The sequence below is a fragment of the Barbatula barbatula genome (assembly GCF_947034865.1).
Source record: "Barbatula barbatula genome assembly, chromosome: 23".
NCBI classification, from domain to species: Eukaryota; Metazoa; Chordata; class Actinopteri; order Cypriniformes; family Nemacheilidae; genus Barbatula; species Barbatula barbatula.
In genome coordinates this window covers 10,952,082-10,969,865 of record NC_136786.1, presented here as the reverse complement: position 1 = coordinate 10,969,865, position 17,784 = coordinate 10,952,082, and the positions used below count along the sequence as shown (strand labels likewise).

General features: G+C 38.4%; 1 protein-coding gene across 2 annotated transcripts in view; it reads right to left on the bottom strand.

The window, feature by feature from the left end:
- Nucleotides 1-4,193: 4,193 nt before the first annotated feature.
- fam49bb (family with sequence similarity 49 member Bb) overlaps nt 4,194-17,784 on the bottom strand; it is a 41,551-nt gene continuing 27,960 nt past the window's right edge. For both annotated transcript variants that reach the window (XM_079488363.1, XM_079488362.1), the window contains exons 4-12: nt 14,714-14,835; nt 13,957-14,062; nt 11,073-11,212; nt 7,660-7,737; nt 6,258-6,374; nt 6,096-6,175; nt 5,800-5,926; nt 5,577-5,647; nt 4,194-5,043 (exon numbers count right to left, since the gene is read on the bottom strand). In XM_079488363.1, the coding sequence (XP_079344489.1) occupies nt 4,980-5,043; nt 5,577-5,647; nt 5,800-5,926; nt 6,096-6,175; nt 6,258-6,374; nt 7,660-7,737; nt 11,073-11,212; nt 13,957-14,062; nt 14,714-14,835 (905 nt within the window). In that variant the 3' untranslated portion in view covers nt 4,194-4,979. The remainder of the gene's footprint in view (nt 5,044-5,576; nt 5,648-5,799; nt 5,927-6,095; nt 6,176-6,257; nt 6,375-7,659; nt 7,738-11,072; nt 11,213-13,956; nt 14,063-14,713; nt 14,836-17,784) is intronic.

Below are 17,784 nucleotides of genomic sequence, written 5' to 3'. Positions count from 1 at the left end.
AGAGTGAAAGTGTTTAACATTGTGACTTTCGTAAAGACTAAAGGTAAACATCAGATGTTTGCCCACATGCACGATGTCGTTCTAATCCTTTATGACTTTCTTTCGTCTGCAGAACACAAAAGAAGATTCTTTCAAGAATGCCGGTAACCAAACAAAAAGAAACTCATTTGACTTCCATAGTATAGACCAAACCACTGAGACATTTCTCAAAATATCTCTTTTGTGCTTCACAGACAGTCATATAGGTTTTAATCAACATGAAGTAGAATTTTTCTGGGTTTGCCACCAGTGATAACTGTGATCTTTAGCAAAAGAAGGCTGTTTAATATAACATAGAAAATAGATCAAATCATACCACATCCCTCAAAGCAAGACAAACCTCGGACGAACCTTCCAACAGTATATTAGAAATATATCGTCAAAACAACCCCCATTATCTGCTGTAAGCAAACCACAGTTATGCCATTCCTTACTGGTACTGTAAAAAAGCCGTTAGATGATGTGACATAATTGATTAACTGTTGCGGGAAACTTTCACTGATTAAGAAAACGGATGACAGGAAGTGGGACGCCAAGTGTGGGAGCGTTGAGGGGGTATCAGCAGATAGCCGTTGTCATTCTTAGAAGAGTAAACCCTGGAGAGGTGGGGTTGCAATGTGTAAGGACATTGTGGTTTGAGCTCTCACAGTCAAACCCCTCAACTCTCCCTCTCTCTCTCTCTCTCTCTGCTCAATAGCGAATGAATTTCACTGAATTTAATCTCTTTATTGGTTATGTGGGTTGTTCCTGTGAACAGTAGTCATCCACAGTCTCATACAGTTTTCTATTAGTTCATCGTGTCGTCCGTTGAGGTGGGATTCAGCAGTTTGAAAATAAGCAGTGCTATGTTCTTTTGCACAAAAGCTCCAGCGTTCTCCACATGTACGGACCAAATCGTCAAGGTTCCAACTGATGCCTGTCATGAGCAGCGCAGCCAATGATCACCGCCCAATTCCCCTGATTTATCATTATAAAAAAAACATAAAAATCATATAGGCCTACAAGTTTTGAGGGTGAATAAATGATAACAGATTTTGTATTTCTGGGTGAACTATCCCTTTAGGAATCCGGTATCTAGATACAAAGAGAGAGAGATAGAGAGAGAAAAAGAGAGTCCTGCAGTTGTCGAGGTGTAAATTGTATGCTGACAGGGCCGACACTTTGAGAGAGGCCCCACATTCAACCACATCCTCTATGGTGTTCACTGTCTACTACAATAGAGACCTTGTCAAGTCTTAGTCACGTCACTGGTGGACTTAAACATGCTTGAATATCCGACCGAGGTGACACACAGACAGGAGCTCTGTCGCAAATTCTAGTGAGACGTCTTGCTGTAGTGAGGCTTCATGTGCACCTGCATTTTGAAGATGTGTTCACACCGACAGCCATCAAACAGATTCACTTTCTGCACTCACATTGGTTGTAGTCGCATTAAACAAAAACATCCCTTAAAGGATATTTTAGGATAAAAAATGTTATTGATGGCATTGAAAATGTTGCCATTGGATCACTATTATTACACGGTGCACTGGAATACTTGATTCTGATAGGCCAATCGTGACATTCCAAGGTCAGGACTGCACAAAATGTTCGTCCGGGGTACTGCAAGTCAATTTGACAGATGCAGTTTCATACTACTCATAAATTCAATATACATGCATTTTTAAACAACATAATCTATATGATATTACCAAGGATGCAGCGATATGTCAATTTTGGCAGATAACTATAACTGATGATTCTTTAACATCGGAAGCGGATGACCGATATATTGGCCGATGAACCGTATGTAGATATTAATATAACATTTCCTAAAACTGAAACAAAAGGCAAAAAGTGGACAACTGCTTTTATATGAAAACATTCACTGCAGAAAAAAAGGTAACTTTTTCCCCTTAAAATCATGTACCAAGCCTACTTTACACTAGTTAAAGATTATTAAACCTTCAAAATGTTCTCGTGTATTTTTTATTCACCAAACAAATTATAGATGTTCTTCCCGAGCAACCCTGAAACATGTTCTTAATAGCCAAGTGTCTAACAGGTCTCAAGACAGCAGTCTGAATCAAACAATATGCTTTTGTTCCTATAACCTACACTTTCATAGATACTGTACCTACATCAACAATGTTTTGCAAACAACAGTAAGAGAATGATCACGACAGAACGACAGTACTGTATAGTATTTAACTGTGAGCAGCGTGCAGATGAAGAAGTTTCATCAGATGAAAATGACATCTGATTTATCTGCGATAATATATGATTTATTATCAGCTGATACAGATTACATTAAGAATGACCATTTATCGTACGATACGGATGTTTATTTATCATGCATCCCTAGAGATTACTTTATATATACAAATGATTAAACAAAAAAGCGCGTTTATCTGAAACTGGGTGTATTCACTTAAAACCAAAAGTAAATGGTTTTCCTTTGCAGAAGGTCTGCATTCATTACAAATGAGAGAATACATTTTTGTTACAAGCATGATGTTAATATTAATCATTTGTCAATTGTTCCAGAGGAATCTTAGCGTCAGGAGCGCACATGTGTTGCACCTAACAGGAGTATATGACATCTACAATTCAATATGGACACAAAGCAATATGGAGGACAATTTTGGTCTATTTCGTTTCAATCAGCTAAATGTCTTATGTCAAGAATGCGTGCCAAATGAACGTGTGACTTGTGTAACAAGACCTTCCTCTTTACAATGTCTTTTAATAAATGCAAAAGTTGTGAGAGTTGGCAAGTAACAGTCTTGTGGTTTACCATTTTCTTGTGTCATGAGATAGTGTTGAGTGTTTGCCTGGGTTTGTGAATTCTCAGGAACCGTATAGTTACAGTTTCTCCTTCCCTCCCACTGACCATGTGACACCGCACCAGTCTGTGACAGAATGCTATCAATGAATTCAAAATGAGTTGAGAATTATATTCTATAATAAATATTTATGTCTTTACTTGATTTAAGAAAGTAGAAAAAACGTACCTGAGATCGAGTTGATTTATGTAGAAAATGGTTCATACATCTGCCGAAGATATGCAGATGTCACCTCAAAAATAATCAACAGATATTATTGTAATTTCCACTGCTATTTTAGACGTATAAACAGCAAGAATGTTTTCTCTCTACATCCTAACAAAGCTATTCGAGTGAAAGAGGAATCTAAAAGGAAAGTGATAATCCGATCTAAAGAATGTGCTGAAAATTACCGTGTTTATCCATTAAGTTAAATAATGCAACACTGATCTCTAACACTCGCACTTAGTTTGTGTTAAATTCAGTTTTAATCTCTCTTAATTGCCAACAAATTAATAGACCTTAATAGAAATCCATTACTTTAGCACTTTTGACCGAAACACATCCAAAGCAGAATTACAAAAAAATGCAAGAAAAAGACAACAGTACCTCTCAACTTTTGAGCGACGAACGTGACAGCATTTATATAACAGACAAATGACCATAACACAGTGCATATATTTTATATATATATATATATATATATATATATATTACATGTAAAACATTTTCATCTTACGTTTTGATTTCCCACAAAAGGTGTCCGTTATGCACGGTGCAGAATGCTCATTTTGAAATGAAAAATCAACAAATGGATCTAAAATGCTTGTTTCAAATGCACCATTGATCATAATTTCAGAGTTATCAACCCCTGAGTGAAGCAATCAAACATCATCAAATATGAATGACTTGTTTTCTCTGCAGATGAGTACATACATATGTTCCGGTCGCAACCCTAAAGCTAATACCACATTGAAATGCTTTTCTTCAGCACATTTTAGTGCTGCCGCTCACAGACCGTCCCGCTACATGACCTGCTTTCCTAAACTCTCTCAACATCTGCATTCCGGTTCCTTAATCCAACAGAGCCGCATGGATACAGGACACACCCTAAATCTCTCTCTCTCTTCCTCCACAACCCCAAGAGCTCCAACAGCAGTAGAACGCAGACAGACCTGCAGTGCCTCACCCAAAGCGGCTTCTCTCTCTCCTCCTCTTCTGACCTTGATTCCTGTCCTTATTTACTGCAGAACTACTGCCCGTGACCACACCCTGCTCTCTCTAGGAATTGGATTCATCCTAGATTGCACGTTAAAACCATCTGTAACACGGAATTAAAAACGCAGCAAAGCATTATAAAAATGAAAGCATTTTATTTCCTCTGAAAATCACGTCGTCATCACATACTGTATGACACTCGACAAATTACAATCTATCACAGTTCTTGAAAGCTAAACAGAATTATAACACCTATAAAGAAAAACAAACGCACAAATCAAAACCTATAAAAAATATACAATTTGAAATTTTCTATCACTTAATCTCCATTTGTAATCTCAAAGTACCATTTCGGCTTTAAAACATAAACATCTTATCTTTTATACACAACCGTGACAACATTCATTTCTTTTAGTTTTCTTTTAAATAGAAGAAATGCAATCATTTTGCCATGCAGCGAATGTAACATTAAATATGAATTCAAACAAAAATAATATATTTCTCTTTTTTTTAATATACTGTTCTTATCCATATCATACAGACAATATTTAGATATATATTTATATTCAAGTCAAAACACTCACCCTCCCTTTATCGGGAAACGATCTAAATGAATACAATAACCACAAATATAACCTAACAACGCTTTCATAGCTGCCATCAGTAGCATGGCTGAATTTCAGAAATGTTAAAAACAGGGATTTCAGCAAAACCATTTTGGCACAGAAAACCACACATCAAGCCAGTAGCATTTCCTTTATAAAAACACAACAAAAGAATAGAGAAGCTTTTGTCTGATTTTAATATAAAAACATTCTGTGCATCGCTCGAGTCCAGGAGAGAAAGAGTGTGTGTGTGTGTGTGTGCATCTCCTGAGCATTAACTTGAGGCCAGTGGTACGTGTCCCAGAGTTTGTTGCTACTGCAGCATGCTTTTTATTGTCTTAGTGGTCGATTCATCATTAAGATGTTTTGTTGTGTACCTGCACAAAAACAACCATCAAATGTTAATTATTTGACCTGCTGTATTGTGTCGCAGCACAAACAAGTCAAGCTGTTGCCAAACAAGTATGTGTTGCCAACTATGATCTCCTGTGGATTACTGTTTAACAGCGGTATAATGGGGCACTTTTTAGGAATAAAGCATAAACAGGGTGGCACATTAACACTTGCTTAATGAGCGGAAATATTGGCTTTGGCATGTAAATGAAACTCGTCAGGTGATGGATAACTTTTATTAGGAACATGGGAGGGGGTTTGCACGGACTAAAACAATCTACTGAGAAACAATTTTACGCATCTGACTACCTTAAATATATCGGAAATTTTTTCATTAATACATTTGGTAAATAGCTTTAATCAAAAATAAGCTTGTTTTAGTTTTTTCCGTTCAACTGACACTTGGTGGTGTTGTAAAAAATCGTTTTGGAATCTCCATCGCAGTTGCATATAACAACATTAAAATGTTAGATCTGCCATGATGAGGTTTTGTATGTCGCCTTGTTTAATACAGTACCTGAGAGCATTCAGAAGACCTTCCACGCTGTTTGGCGGCTGATCTCTAAGCACTTTAATGCAGCCTTTCATCTGTTCGGGGAAAAAGCAGCCGTGGTTACTATAATGAGCACTTAACCTCATGAGTCAACACACTGTGAGACCATCGCTCTATTTTCCGTGATAATAAGCCTGTGCCGGGTGGAAGTGAGAAGACTGTGAAGAGAGCTGATGGTTTCACTCACGTCTATTTTGGAGGACTTGGCGAAAGCGCCGACAGGATGTACATAGTCGTAGAGGATGATGACCCCGACCATGACACGCAGACAGAAGGACACGGTCTCCTCGCTGCTGAAACGACTCCGATACTCGCTGAATCCAAATGATAAAATCAGTTCATATTATGTAGTAAATATTAAATGCAGTACTTTATTATAATGTTACTTAATTCTATTGCTTATGAATAGTTCCCCATGTTATTTTATTTGTAGTATAATTTCTCTCAAATCTGTGCCTTGGACAAGAAAAAAAGAGGACTTACGGGGTTTCCAACATAACTTTGCACACACTTGCCATAGTGCTTAATACATCTGTGGTGTTTTCAATGGGCAAATTCTTATTCTGTTTGGCGAAGGAAGATGATAGGTTAGCTGTCGTCTAACTATGGAGATTCATTTAGAAATATTAAAACAATTTTGTTTACCTCAGATACAAACTTTGTCATCCCATCGCTTAATGTCTTCAGCATGGGCGTGGCATCAGCGTAAAATAGAGATATCCGATTGGCTAATTCATTATTAACCTCGTTTTCTCCCTCGGCCTGTGCAGAGAGATGAATGAAATACAAAAATTATGTGGAAAAGATGTTGGGAAGTAAAAAGTGTGGTAAGGTGACGGGTATGCTTACGAGAGGAATTTTTCGCTGCAAACTAATTTCTCAGGGTGACAATTAGTCAAAATTCAAATGCAACATAGATGCACTGCATATAAAAAAATGTAAATGGATGTTTCGGAGCCTTTCTGCTTAGATGGGTAGGGAATGTGTCAAATTTTGGGCTTGCCACAGAAACCACAACACGGGCAAACTTCTATGGCATGAGCCGTCAGTAAGGATGGTGCTAGTTTATTTGATTGAGATGAATTCTTAGCAGAGGAACAATTAATTGGTCAAATACGGGTAAAGTGAAAAACTATTTTACATAAAACATACTCTATTGAATATGAACATTATTAAAGCTGTTTACATCAACGCACAGCCACGGCCCCATTTCGCTGAATTTTATTCAAACTGACAAAGCTATCCAAACAAAATGACAAAAAAACATCTTATTTGTTTTATTTCATCTTACCGTAAACTTCATACACCTGCACATATTGTTGTGCCAAGACTAAAAATACATTCATACATTAAACAATAGCCTATACTTGGGCCGGTGGCAGATGTGAAAGGCGCCAGCCGGAGTGATTTATTTAGCTGTTATACAGCAGCGGGGCCCAGGGGAGCTACTGTGGGGCTACTGAGTTCAGTCTGAGAGAATATAAGGGGAAAACCAGCACCACTTCACTAAGCATGGTATCTGGGCCGCACGGTGTCCCTCGGGGGCATGAGCAAGGCCCGCTCTCAGATCAGATATTTAGTCCTAGGAGGGCACGATTTCTCACGGGAAAACATGCACAAAGCTGACCACAGATCAGGTGCCACGCTATATTGGTGCACCTCAATGGTGGGCAACAGTGTGAACTCACTCGCTCTCCCAGTGGGAGACCATTTTCTGTTTGGGTCCTCAGTAGTCCCCAGAGGGCCAGTGTGTGCAAGTGGATGCGTGCTCTAGTATGCGAGTGTGCGAAAGAAAAGTGTGTCAGTTGTGTGAAATGAGCTTAGATAAAATTGGCACTACCCCTTTAAAACGGTCTCTGCTTTAAAAGGATAAAACAGGTGGGGAAGAAGGGATGCATATGAGAAGAGCTATGCGGAGAGGAAATTGTGTCCAACAGATGCCGAGTAAATATAAACAGGGGAAAGTAAAAGAAAAGGAGAACAGAATGAGAAATTCAACTGTAGGAAATCATAGGAATAGAGAGATGACTGTGTTGAGAAAACTTACGGGAACGTTATTGATCCTCATGCGACTCAGGGTTCTCCTGTAATAACTGAAGTCATTCTGAATGGCAGGATTTGTCATCTAAAAAAAGAATTAACAAACAATTTAGTCAGTATAGATTTGTACGTGTTTTCAAGAAAATGACCCGTCCGGCACTACAACACAAGGGAGTTTGCCACCTGAGTGGTCTTTTGTCATGTTGCCATATGGTTGCTAGGGTCCTGGGTAGTGCCTTAAAGAGACAGTCCATGCAAAAATAAAAACATTTACTCACAGTCATGTTATTTTAACAATGTTACTTTTGTTATTTTAACACTGTTACCACAGTGTTTTTGTTCATACAATGAAAGTCAATGGGGGTCAGCATTGTTTGGACACTAACATACTAAGGTCACACAGGTTTGCAATGACAAACATGTTATTTGTAAGTATAAACTACAAAACTAGAACAGGGAAAATACTCCACCCCAAAATCTCTGTGATATAAAGGTTTTGCTTTTTCGCACATTTAATTGTCCAAAATAAAAATCACAACAGATATCTAGAGAATTAATACAAGAAAATCTAAAGAAACATTCATATCGGTATTGTTGAAAACACAGCAAGTATGAACAATTCTAACATTGAAACTTGAGCAGGTCTGTGCAAGCATCATGGGTCAAAAATAATGCTTGTGTTTTAAAAGGATCAACTCTTCGGGCAGTATGTTTTTAGCTTGGTTTTAGTGACATGATAGAAGCATTAAAACGCACTGTGGACTTTATGGGATTAGCAAAAGCCGAACTTAAAAACCACCAGTTTGAATAATCACAACAATCTGTCAGCTTAGAGAAAATATCTGTCAGACCTTAGACAGTCTGGGTGATGTCTGTTCCCTAAAAGCAGTATTCTTCAAAACTGAACCCTACTCTTTGAGTACTTCTTATGACAGATGGATGAAAAGGCTTATATATAGTGACAAGACGAGATCTAAGGTCGGGTGAAAAATGACCCCTTTAGGATTTACAGGAGCAAAGGTCACTTGTAATGATGCCAAATTACCAGCTCAGTGATTTTGAGACAGAGACACTGACAGACATAAGCTTATTACAGCGACTGCAATGCAGAAAACGAAAACCTATAAACTAATGCTTTGTGAAAACAGGCAAACAAAATCAACACGACACCTCAAAATGACATGCGTGTCTGCGTTGCATCTGAGAGCTGGTCTGGAGTCTATTTACCCTCGGCTGCCCAGACAGTCAGTCGTGTCCCTGCAGCGTACGGCTCAACAGCATTAGCCGGCTGAAGTAGGTCACTGCGCCAAGCTGAGATGAGGCCATGGGTAGATGGAGGTTGGCATGCCACCATACACCCCCTACCTACCCACATTTAGCAATGCCATCTCTTAATTGGGACATCCCCGTTCTATGCCACAGGCGACAGGGTTTAGGCGAACGTGCCGAATGTTTAGAGTAGAGCAAAGTGGAGCGCTAGTGTTGGTCTTGAGACAACTGAGAAAACAAACGACTAGACGAAACATCACTTGATATTTTTGGACACGTAACCTGGGACAAATAAGGAGGTCGAGTGTCTAGCCAGTGAACATTGTGTGTCTGAGGTTATGACATGCGTTGTCAAAGGAGATTATATAACTACAGACAGGGTGTAAGAACACAATATAGCAGTGTGATGATTTCTTAAAAAAATTAAAATTCATCATTTATTCACCCCGAAGTTCGAAATCTGTATGTGACTCTTCATTCTGTGGAACACAAGAGAAGATATGTTGAGAAATGTATCAGTGGTTTTGTACAATGGAAGTCAATGGGGTCAATGTTGTTCGGATACCAGCATTCTTCGAAATATCTTCTTCTGTGTTATGCGGAAGGAAGAAAGTCATTGAGGTTTTGAATGACATGAGGGTGAGTTAATGTCTTTAAATATTTTGCTTTTGCATGAAGACTCTGATACAAATAAACAGTGGGTGTTAAAGATAAGGATGATGGCGGGTGATGGTTAAAAAGCTATTTGTTAGTGATCTTAAATGTCAAAAAAGGTTGGGCGCACACCTGGGCCGGCGATATCGGACGATGGCACGGTAATTATTTTCTCATTAGCTGGTCTCTAATCGCAATTAGCATGTTATTGGTGAGAAGATGAAGCTTGTGAAGGCATTACATCCTCCTCGGGCTCATCTATCTCAAGCGACGTTTATAAAATGTTGCTGATTTACAAGATGAGCACGCCATTTCATTTCTCTAGAGAACATTAAACTAATGAATCATCTGTAGTCACAGAAGACTGGAATCTGTACTGCGTGCATTTATTCAAATTCACTGTCAACCTAGATCTGTGCTTGGTCGGCTATGTAGAATCACTGTCCATAGCAGCAAATCTAGGAAAAGGGTCGGAATTAAAGCTCATCCAGACCTGCATGAAACGCCTCGTGAAACCGGCCCCCCACAAATCTACGTCAGTTCGAGGTATGATTTGACCAAGACCGCCCAAATGTTTACGCAAGTAAGGTGGGCGTACCTGTCAGTACAATAGCTTTGGAACCTGATGTTCCAAATATGATAACAGATGTTACAAACATGCACAGTATGTGGAAAATACAGCGTGTTTCAACCTTAAATCGTGTACAGTATACACATTGCATTACATTACATAAAAAACCCAGATGATATTCGTTTTAGCTGTGTCATATGACCCCTTAAATCAAGTTTGATGACTGAAAAATAATCATTCCATTGAACAGCTGCATAAAAAAATAAGAGACCATTACAAATGTCCATTTAATCAACATTTCTAGATGTATTGTGGCCGTTCCGGTCCAGTGTCTGTTGAATTTTGACAAAATCAAACCTCAGGAGTGACAAAGTCATCCAAAAGCCAGGTTATGCCATAAATAATATAACCTTTGAACTTTTATATCCCTGTTTTATTGCTCAAAAGTAAATATGAACACTTTTCATGATCTTTTCTGTTATTTTGACCTGTTTCTCCAGTTTTCATGTTCTGCAAATAAATCCATAAAAACAACATTTGTATTTGAAATTCAGACGAAACGAAAAAAGGGATTGTTAGTACTTCACAGAATGGAACAGAAATGATCATTTTACCTATAACACGTACCTATAAATAGTAATAATGAATCAATAAATTAATAATAATAACAAAATTAATTAATGATCTCTTTTTTAGGCTGTAAGCCTATTTGCATTTGTATTAATTCTAAACGTAGGACTAAACAGACTTAAATGTACTATGATGTATACAAATGTCTCCAGTAACACAAAAAAACGAGATTTACATGCAGACCGTTGAAGTGTATCGGCTCCCTAGAGGAATAACATATTGTGTAATATCTAAAGTTATTTTCTAAAGGCATTTGCTGTATATTTAGATTTATAATCTGGAGGGAAGATCCTCACCTTGAGCTCATCGAAGCGCAGCGTGAAGTGCAGTATCTCGGCAAACTGTTTGGCGAGGGCCTGCTCTCTTTCCAGGTGCTGCATGGGGTCGCTGTACTTCTCGCTGGTGAGTGCTCTTAACAAACTGTGTAGCGCTGCTTCTGTAGAAACACATTACGGGACATTTACAGACATTTACAATAGTTTTCTTGGACTGCCACTGTAAAGGTTCAACATCGACTTCAACATTAACATCAGCTGGACTGAGAATTGGGAGAAAAGAAGATATTTTAAAGAATGTTGTTAACTGTAACTGTTAGCGGTTCACTTTGACTTGCATAGGTTTTGTGTCTATACAATAGAAGTGAATGGGTACTGCCGTTGTTCGGTTACCAACATTCTTTAAAATATCTTCTTTTTTGTTCTGCAAAAGAAATAAAGTTATACAGATATCTTTAAACAAATGAAACAATGTCAATACCTAATAAACAAATAAACAAACACTAGAACTGCTGATACAAGTCAAACATGCTAAAAACAAGCATGATTTGTGATGATTAAACCCTTTCATAGTACAAGAAGCTGTTTTAACCCACAAATCCGGATCTCATTCTCTCCGTTGACCTATTGATGCAATGCAGTATGAGGCAGCATGTTCAAGCAATTACATTATATAACTCGGAGTCTGCCAGGCATCCATAAATGAGTTTACGGTTGAGTTCGGTATGATCTCAGCCCGACTGCACCGACCCGACATGCAACTCATTTTCAATCCCAGTCTCAATTAGGCCCTTAAAATATACACATAAACAAAACCGAACAGAGTGCTTCTGTGCTTTGCTGTTGTTAGCTTTGAGAAATTGCTCGAGAAAATCATACGGCATAAAGCGACAGAGGAACGGAAAGTAAAAGCGGTCGGGGGGTTTGAATCCATCTATCGACTACGCTTGATAAACAAGTGACTATTCAGGTCCATATAATCTTTGGGTTTCTCTGCTTAATTTTCATTGGCTTGATGGAATGCAGCACCAATCAATGCAGTCAGAACGGTAGACACAGTGGAGCTTTGTCAACCAACCCAGAATTTCCCATTTGGCCTTGAAAAAGCAAGAAAAACAAGTTTTACATAACCAACACATATAACTGTTTGGTTACAAGCATTCTTGCAAATATCTTTCTGTGTTCGACAGAACAATGATATTTATACAGATTTGGAACAACTCAAGGGTGAATAAATTATGGCAGATTTATCATTTTTGGGTGAACGATCCTTTTAAGGATCCCTTTTGAAAATTAACCATGGTTTTACTACAGCAAAACCACGGTTACCACAAAATAACTATGGTTATGGAAAACGAAAGTTACTGTAGTAAAAACATGGTTTTGCAATAAGTAATCAATACACCAAAAACATGGTTCATTTTCGTAAGGGAAGGAAATCGGTGGAAGGAAATTCAAGGAAATAACTGCTTTCACAAATTGTGAAATGCAAAAGAAAAAATGGGAACAAATAAGAAAATTTAAAACAAGAAAATTAAAATTCTGACTCTGAAGTTGCATAGTAAAAGTGACCTAAATGCATTTGACTTACTTTTTGTTAAATTTCTTAAAAACATGAATTGTACATTTTTCCTCTCTATTTCCAAGCATGTCATTGTGAAACTCCTCACAATGTTGCAGCCGCGTGCCTTTGTCACTCTGTGAACCTGTCAACAACCATAACACCCCAAACTGACTTGATATCCACCGATAGGGTCACGGTCAGGACAGAACATTACGAAGCCAAGCAATCAGAGCAGTTTGGCGAAGCACGTCAAGCATGAGCGCTCGCGCCAAAAGCCGTTTTTAATGTTCTGGAGCGGAAAGTGCGGGAAAGCTGAATGACCCCGTTCAGCTGGTTACATAACGCGCGATAGACGACCGGCGTGGGGTGGGCACTCATTGACTACACATTCAAAAGCCATTACAGAGATTTAAAGACTTTGGGCTTCGGGGCAAGACAAAACCCAATTCGATCCAGTCAGTCTTATTCAGTGCCGCGTCTAGATCAGCTGCTAATGCCGCTGAAGTATTTAAGATGTTTATTAGCACAAAGCTTTCCGCATGTCAGTGGACGGTTTACAACAATGATGGGTTTGAACTGTCTATTCATCAGCAGTTTCTGTTTAAGAGCTTTTATGAGAGGACCAGCTGTGGGGCCTCCCAGGGGCCGCTCAGGTGTTTGTACACAATGTGTCAGTGCGCGTGTTTAATGAGTCAGATGCTCACAGTTAAGAAAACTGATTTTTCACCGCAGCGCATTTAAAGAAACAGTTGACTAAAAATGACATTTGAAGTTATATTTTGTGTAAATTGGCAATTCCATGCGGATGTCAACCTTCAATTGAAAACGTTCAAGGTTTTAGTGATTTTTTAGGTCAGATGTCAATATTTGTTGGTTTAAATACTCATGTGAAGTTTTTAAAGCATTTGTTTGTGTTCTTAAAAGCATCATGTGAATTGTCACATCCATAATGGTGTATAAACGGTGACAATTTTAATAAAATAACTATTTTATGAAGAGCACTTCTCCATTTGTCGGGTGTTATTGCTTCTGGTTTGTAATTTTAATTCACAGAAATCCTATAGTATGTTTTCTCTAAACTTAAGCATATACTGACATTTTTCTATAATTAGGTGTTTTGTACAATATAAACAGATATAGTGGTGAAAAATACATAATCTGAGAATTTATTTCTATAATTTTTGCCCAAAATTGTCACATCAATAACACAATTGATAAAATGTTTGTCAAATTTTCTCATTGTGTATCTGATTTTTCTTTGGCTTAAAACATAAAATGTCATATTTGGGTGTAATATGGCTTTAAATGTTTTTTCATAACTATTATTAAACAAAAATGTACCTAATCTCTGTGAAAACTGGTAGAATTTCTTCAGTTTGCCTACAAGCGGCACTACAGCAGCCCACGCATGTTCTTGTAACGCCTCATCATTGGGATTCTGGATTGCCTGCAAAAAAAAATCATAATATTACCATAATACAACATCTGGCGAGTTATAAACACACAGTCAAGACAGGACGTGATATTTTATAACAGAGTGAGTTTGTGTTACAATTGTGTATGTAGGAGGTTTTGAACTTATGTGTTTCTTTCAGTAAAGGGTAGCAATTTGCGGATGTAAATGATGTGAGGTTTTTGGTTTATTCGTTTTGCGTTCAACTATGACACCGGACAAAACATCTAGTCAATGTTTACTTTTGGTGCCTCGGCGCGCTCTTCAGTTCAGTTTTCAAATAAACACGGATCATTAAAATAATTACTGAGTGTTCTGACATCAAAAGGAATGCGCCACATCCTTTTGAGTGAATCACAAAAAGGAAACCAAAAACATTCACTTTCATTCTGCACAGGACACCTCACCATGGCAACTGTCTCTGTATAGCAACAGTATCCGTAGTAACGGCATCAATCACCCTGACTCTCATAGTGAATCGTGATTGAACAAAATACAGAATTTCAATCACACAAGCACAAAAAAATGTACATATGTTGACCCTTTCAACTTATTTTGTGTGAATATGCACATCAAGACTATAGTATAATATGAAATCAGAAATGTCTCTGTATTTTTCTTGATATCACGAGAACACGTGTGTACCTCTCGTATCTCTTGCCCGGCGCCTTTATACGCCTGTAGTTCGTCGAGTATTCCCAACGCATCCTTTAGGACCACATCCACTTCCTCCCACGTCTCCTGCTCGGCTTCTGTGGGCTGGGCATCTGGAGAGAGAGGGAAAGAAAAAAGCAAATGAATCGAGGAGCTTCAAGGTCTTTAATCAAAAGGTCTTACAAGGTCACCTAAGTGTTTGACACATGAAGAGCAAATGTTCTGCATAAATGCTACTCATGAATGTGATCTGAGCGTTCCTCCTTTCAAAATAACATCCCAGTTGGAATAAATGGAAAGAACAAAGAAACTTTCTACCTACTGACACTTCAACGGTGTTACTTAGATATCATTTGATCTATTAACTAGATAGTATAACATTTGGGTGACTTTTCTATCAACCTATACATTTTTCTGCACGGTACACTGAATAAAAGAATTTTCAGGATCATATTTCTTATAGTTTTGTTACGTGTAGGCTCATGTTTAGAAGCCCAAAATGTCCCAAACAGACCGCTGTACATTCATGAACCTGTCAAAAGTTAACAGCAACAACTACTTTTATGCCTTTGTCCATACTTTTAAGAATTTAAGTTTGTGATAAATTCTTATTGCAACTGATGTAAACACGACAGCTTCTTCATTCAGACGGCTTCAGGGTTTTTCCGAGCTGACCGTTAAAGAATACGACATGCACGTCTACTGGAAATCCTGTGGAATTCAACCAATCAGATGCAGACTTTGAACTTGCTGAAGTGTTTCCAGCACAGTGTGCCTTATGCATCAGACGTTCAGCCAACGGTCCATGGGCGTGAGGTCTGAGGCGGATACAACTCAGGAACTGGTCTTTTAAAATCTTTTTAGCTTATAAATTTAAATACAGTCTGTTCCTGATGTTCTTGACTACTTTCTGATACTTTTATGATTTTTTTCCATTGTCAATGTCAAAACAGAGTCAAACTTTTGCCAAGCATCTCTGTTTTTGTTCCACACAAGACAAAAGCGTTACAGTTTGGAGTCGACCAATTTTTATTTTTATTCATTAGCTAACAATGATCAATTCTTCTATGACATTTATTAATCTGACTCAATGTAAATCTCAGTATTTACATTTTAAAAATCAAACGTTGTGTCTGTTAACATTAGTTTTTGCACCATGTACTAACATGAATAACTAAATTGACATTAAATAACAATAACAAGGATTAATAAATGCCGAAAAACTAAATTGTTCATTGTTACCGAATACATTTACTACTGTTAACAAATAGCACCTTATTGTAAAGTGTTACCTAAATATCACTTAAACGGTGCCTTAATGGGAGGTTAGAGAGCATCTGACTCACAACTCCACAGCTGTTTTCATATGTTTAAAAGGCAGAATGTGGAATTTTAAATGGTGGAAACTTCAGGCCCACATCTAAAGAGAAACCACAATGAGACATTGGCAGCTTTAAACTACAGCAATTTACGAAATTAAGAGCCACCTCCTTTCACACTACACACTGAAATGCCACACATCAAGAGTCTTGTTTAGCTCATACGTTTGCTGCATTTCTCTCGTATTGCTTCGCTCTCCCGCCTGTTCTATGAACGTCACATAACCGTTGCACAAATCCCTAGGAACGGTTCTTATAGAGGTCAACCTGATTCATGGGGACACCAATGTAAAATTTGAACTCGACTCCATATCACCCCCTGTGTCTCTGCAGAAGAGCTGCAAAGCGACTAAAAACGGAGGCAAACACTGTCAGGGTGGAGATGTTCTGCGGGCAGGGGTAATAAAAGCCTGGAAACTTTTGTTTTCCACTCTCTCAACACTCTCTGTATACTTCCCTTTGGTTCATTCACCTTCCTTGCTCCGAAATGAACCTTTGGCACAAACAAATGAGATGGCAGCAGATTATGTGTGCTTCACAAACTATTCCCAAGGGAAAGAGAGTTTAAGATCGTATCAAGTCCAAAACTTGAGATTTCCACCACTTGTGCACCCAAGGGGAACTGGCATTTTATTTGGCGAGCGGGAAATGGCCTACGCCAAGTCTCTCAGAATTCAATTTTATGGTACTGTGGTTAAACATTCCAACATCAGACGTGAGATAGACTCTTTCTCTAAAGCAGGGGTTCTCAAACTGTGGCACGCGTTCCACTAGTGGTACTTGAAGAGACCCCCGGTGGTGCAGGACACCACAGAAAATAAAAAACTCTATATTTTAATTCACATTTTCAATACATTATCGATAAATATGGATTACATCTCAGCCTATGTGCAGTTGTTTATTTCTGAACTTGAACCTCTGTTTAAAGCTGTTCTACAGGGACTGGACAGTTGTAAAGCGCGAGTTGCAATTCAGGTTTGACGCGCTGCTTTGACTGTACAGTAAAGTGTGAGTCTCTGTTTTATATATACAGCTGTTCTCTCGATATTAACGTATATGTTAATTAATCTTCTGTGTTAAATATTCTTTCCATATTGTTTGTCTTAAATAAAGGTTTGTAGTCTTTCTGTAAGTCCCCACAAAGTTAATAAATCCCCCTATAAAAGTCATAGCCAAGTTTTCACATTTCAGGGGCCTGAGCACGGTTCGCTGGGTTTTTGGCCCATATCTGAACACTGCAAACGATCTCAGACCCCCTGAAAGCGAAACGAGACCATCTCAAGAGGTGGTCTGGGTACGGTCAGCTTTTGGCTAATGGTACGGTTCGCTAAAAACATGCAATGTGAACACAAACCGCTCTAGGCTCCCTTACTGTTCCTGTTCGATTCTCCCTCTCTCCTGATAAGTACAGCGCACGCGTAAAGTGATCCGCGTGTAAATTGTCACATTTTTTCTTATCTTGGACAGCTCATTAAAGCTCTTAGAAATGTTAAAGATGTAAAGCGCTAATTCAAAGTGCAAATGATGCTTATAAAGAAATAAAGGGCGTCGGAGGAGCGCATAATAAAACTGAAAGAGAGCTGCGTAAATCCTTAAAGCATCTATGATCGCACATTTAAAATCTGATCACTAGAGATCCGTCTGTCATATACAAGTGTAGAGCCCTGCACGGGCCTCCAATGT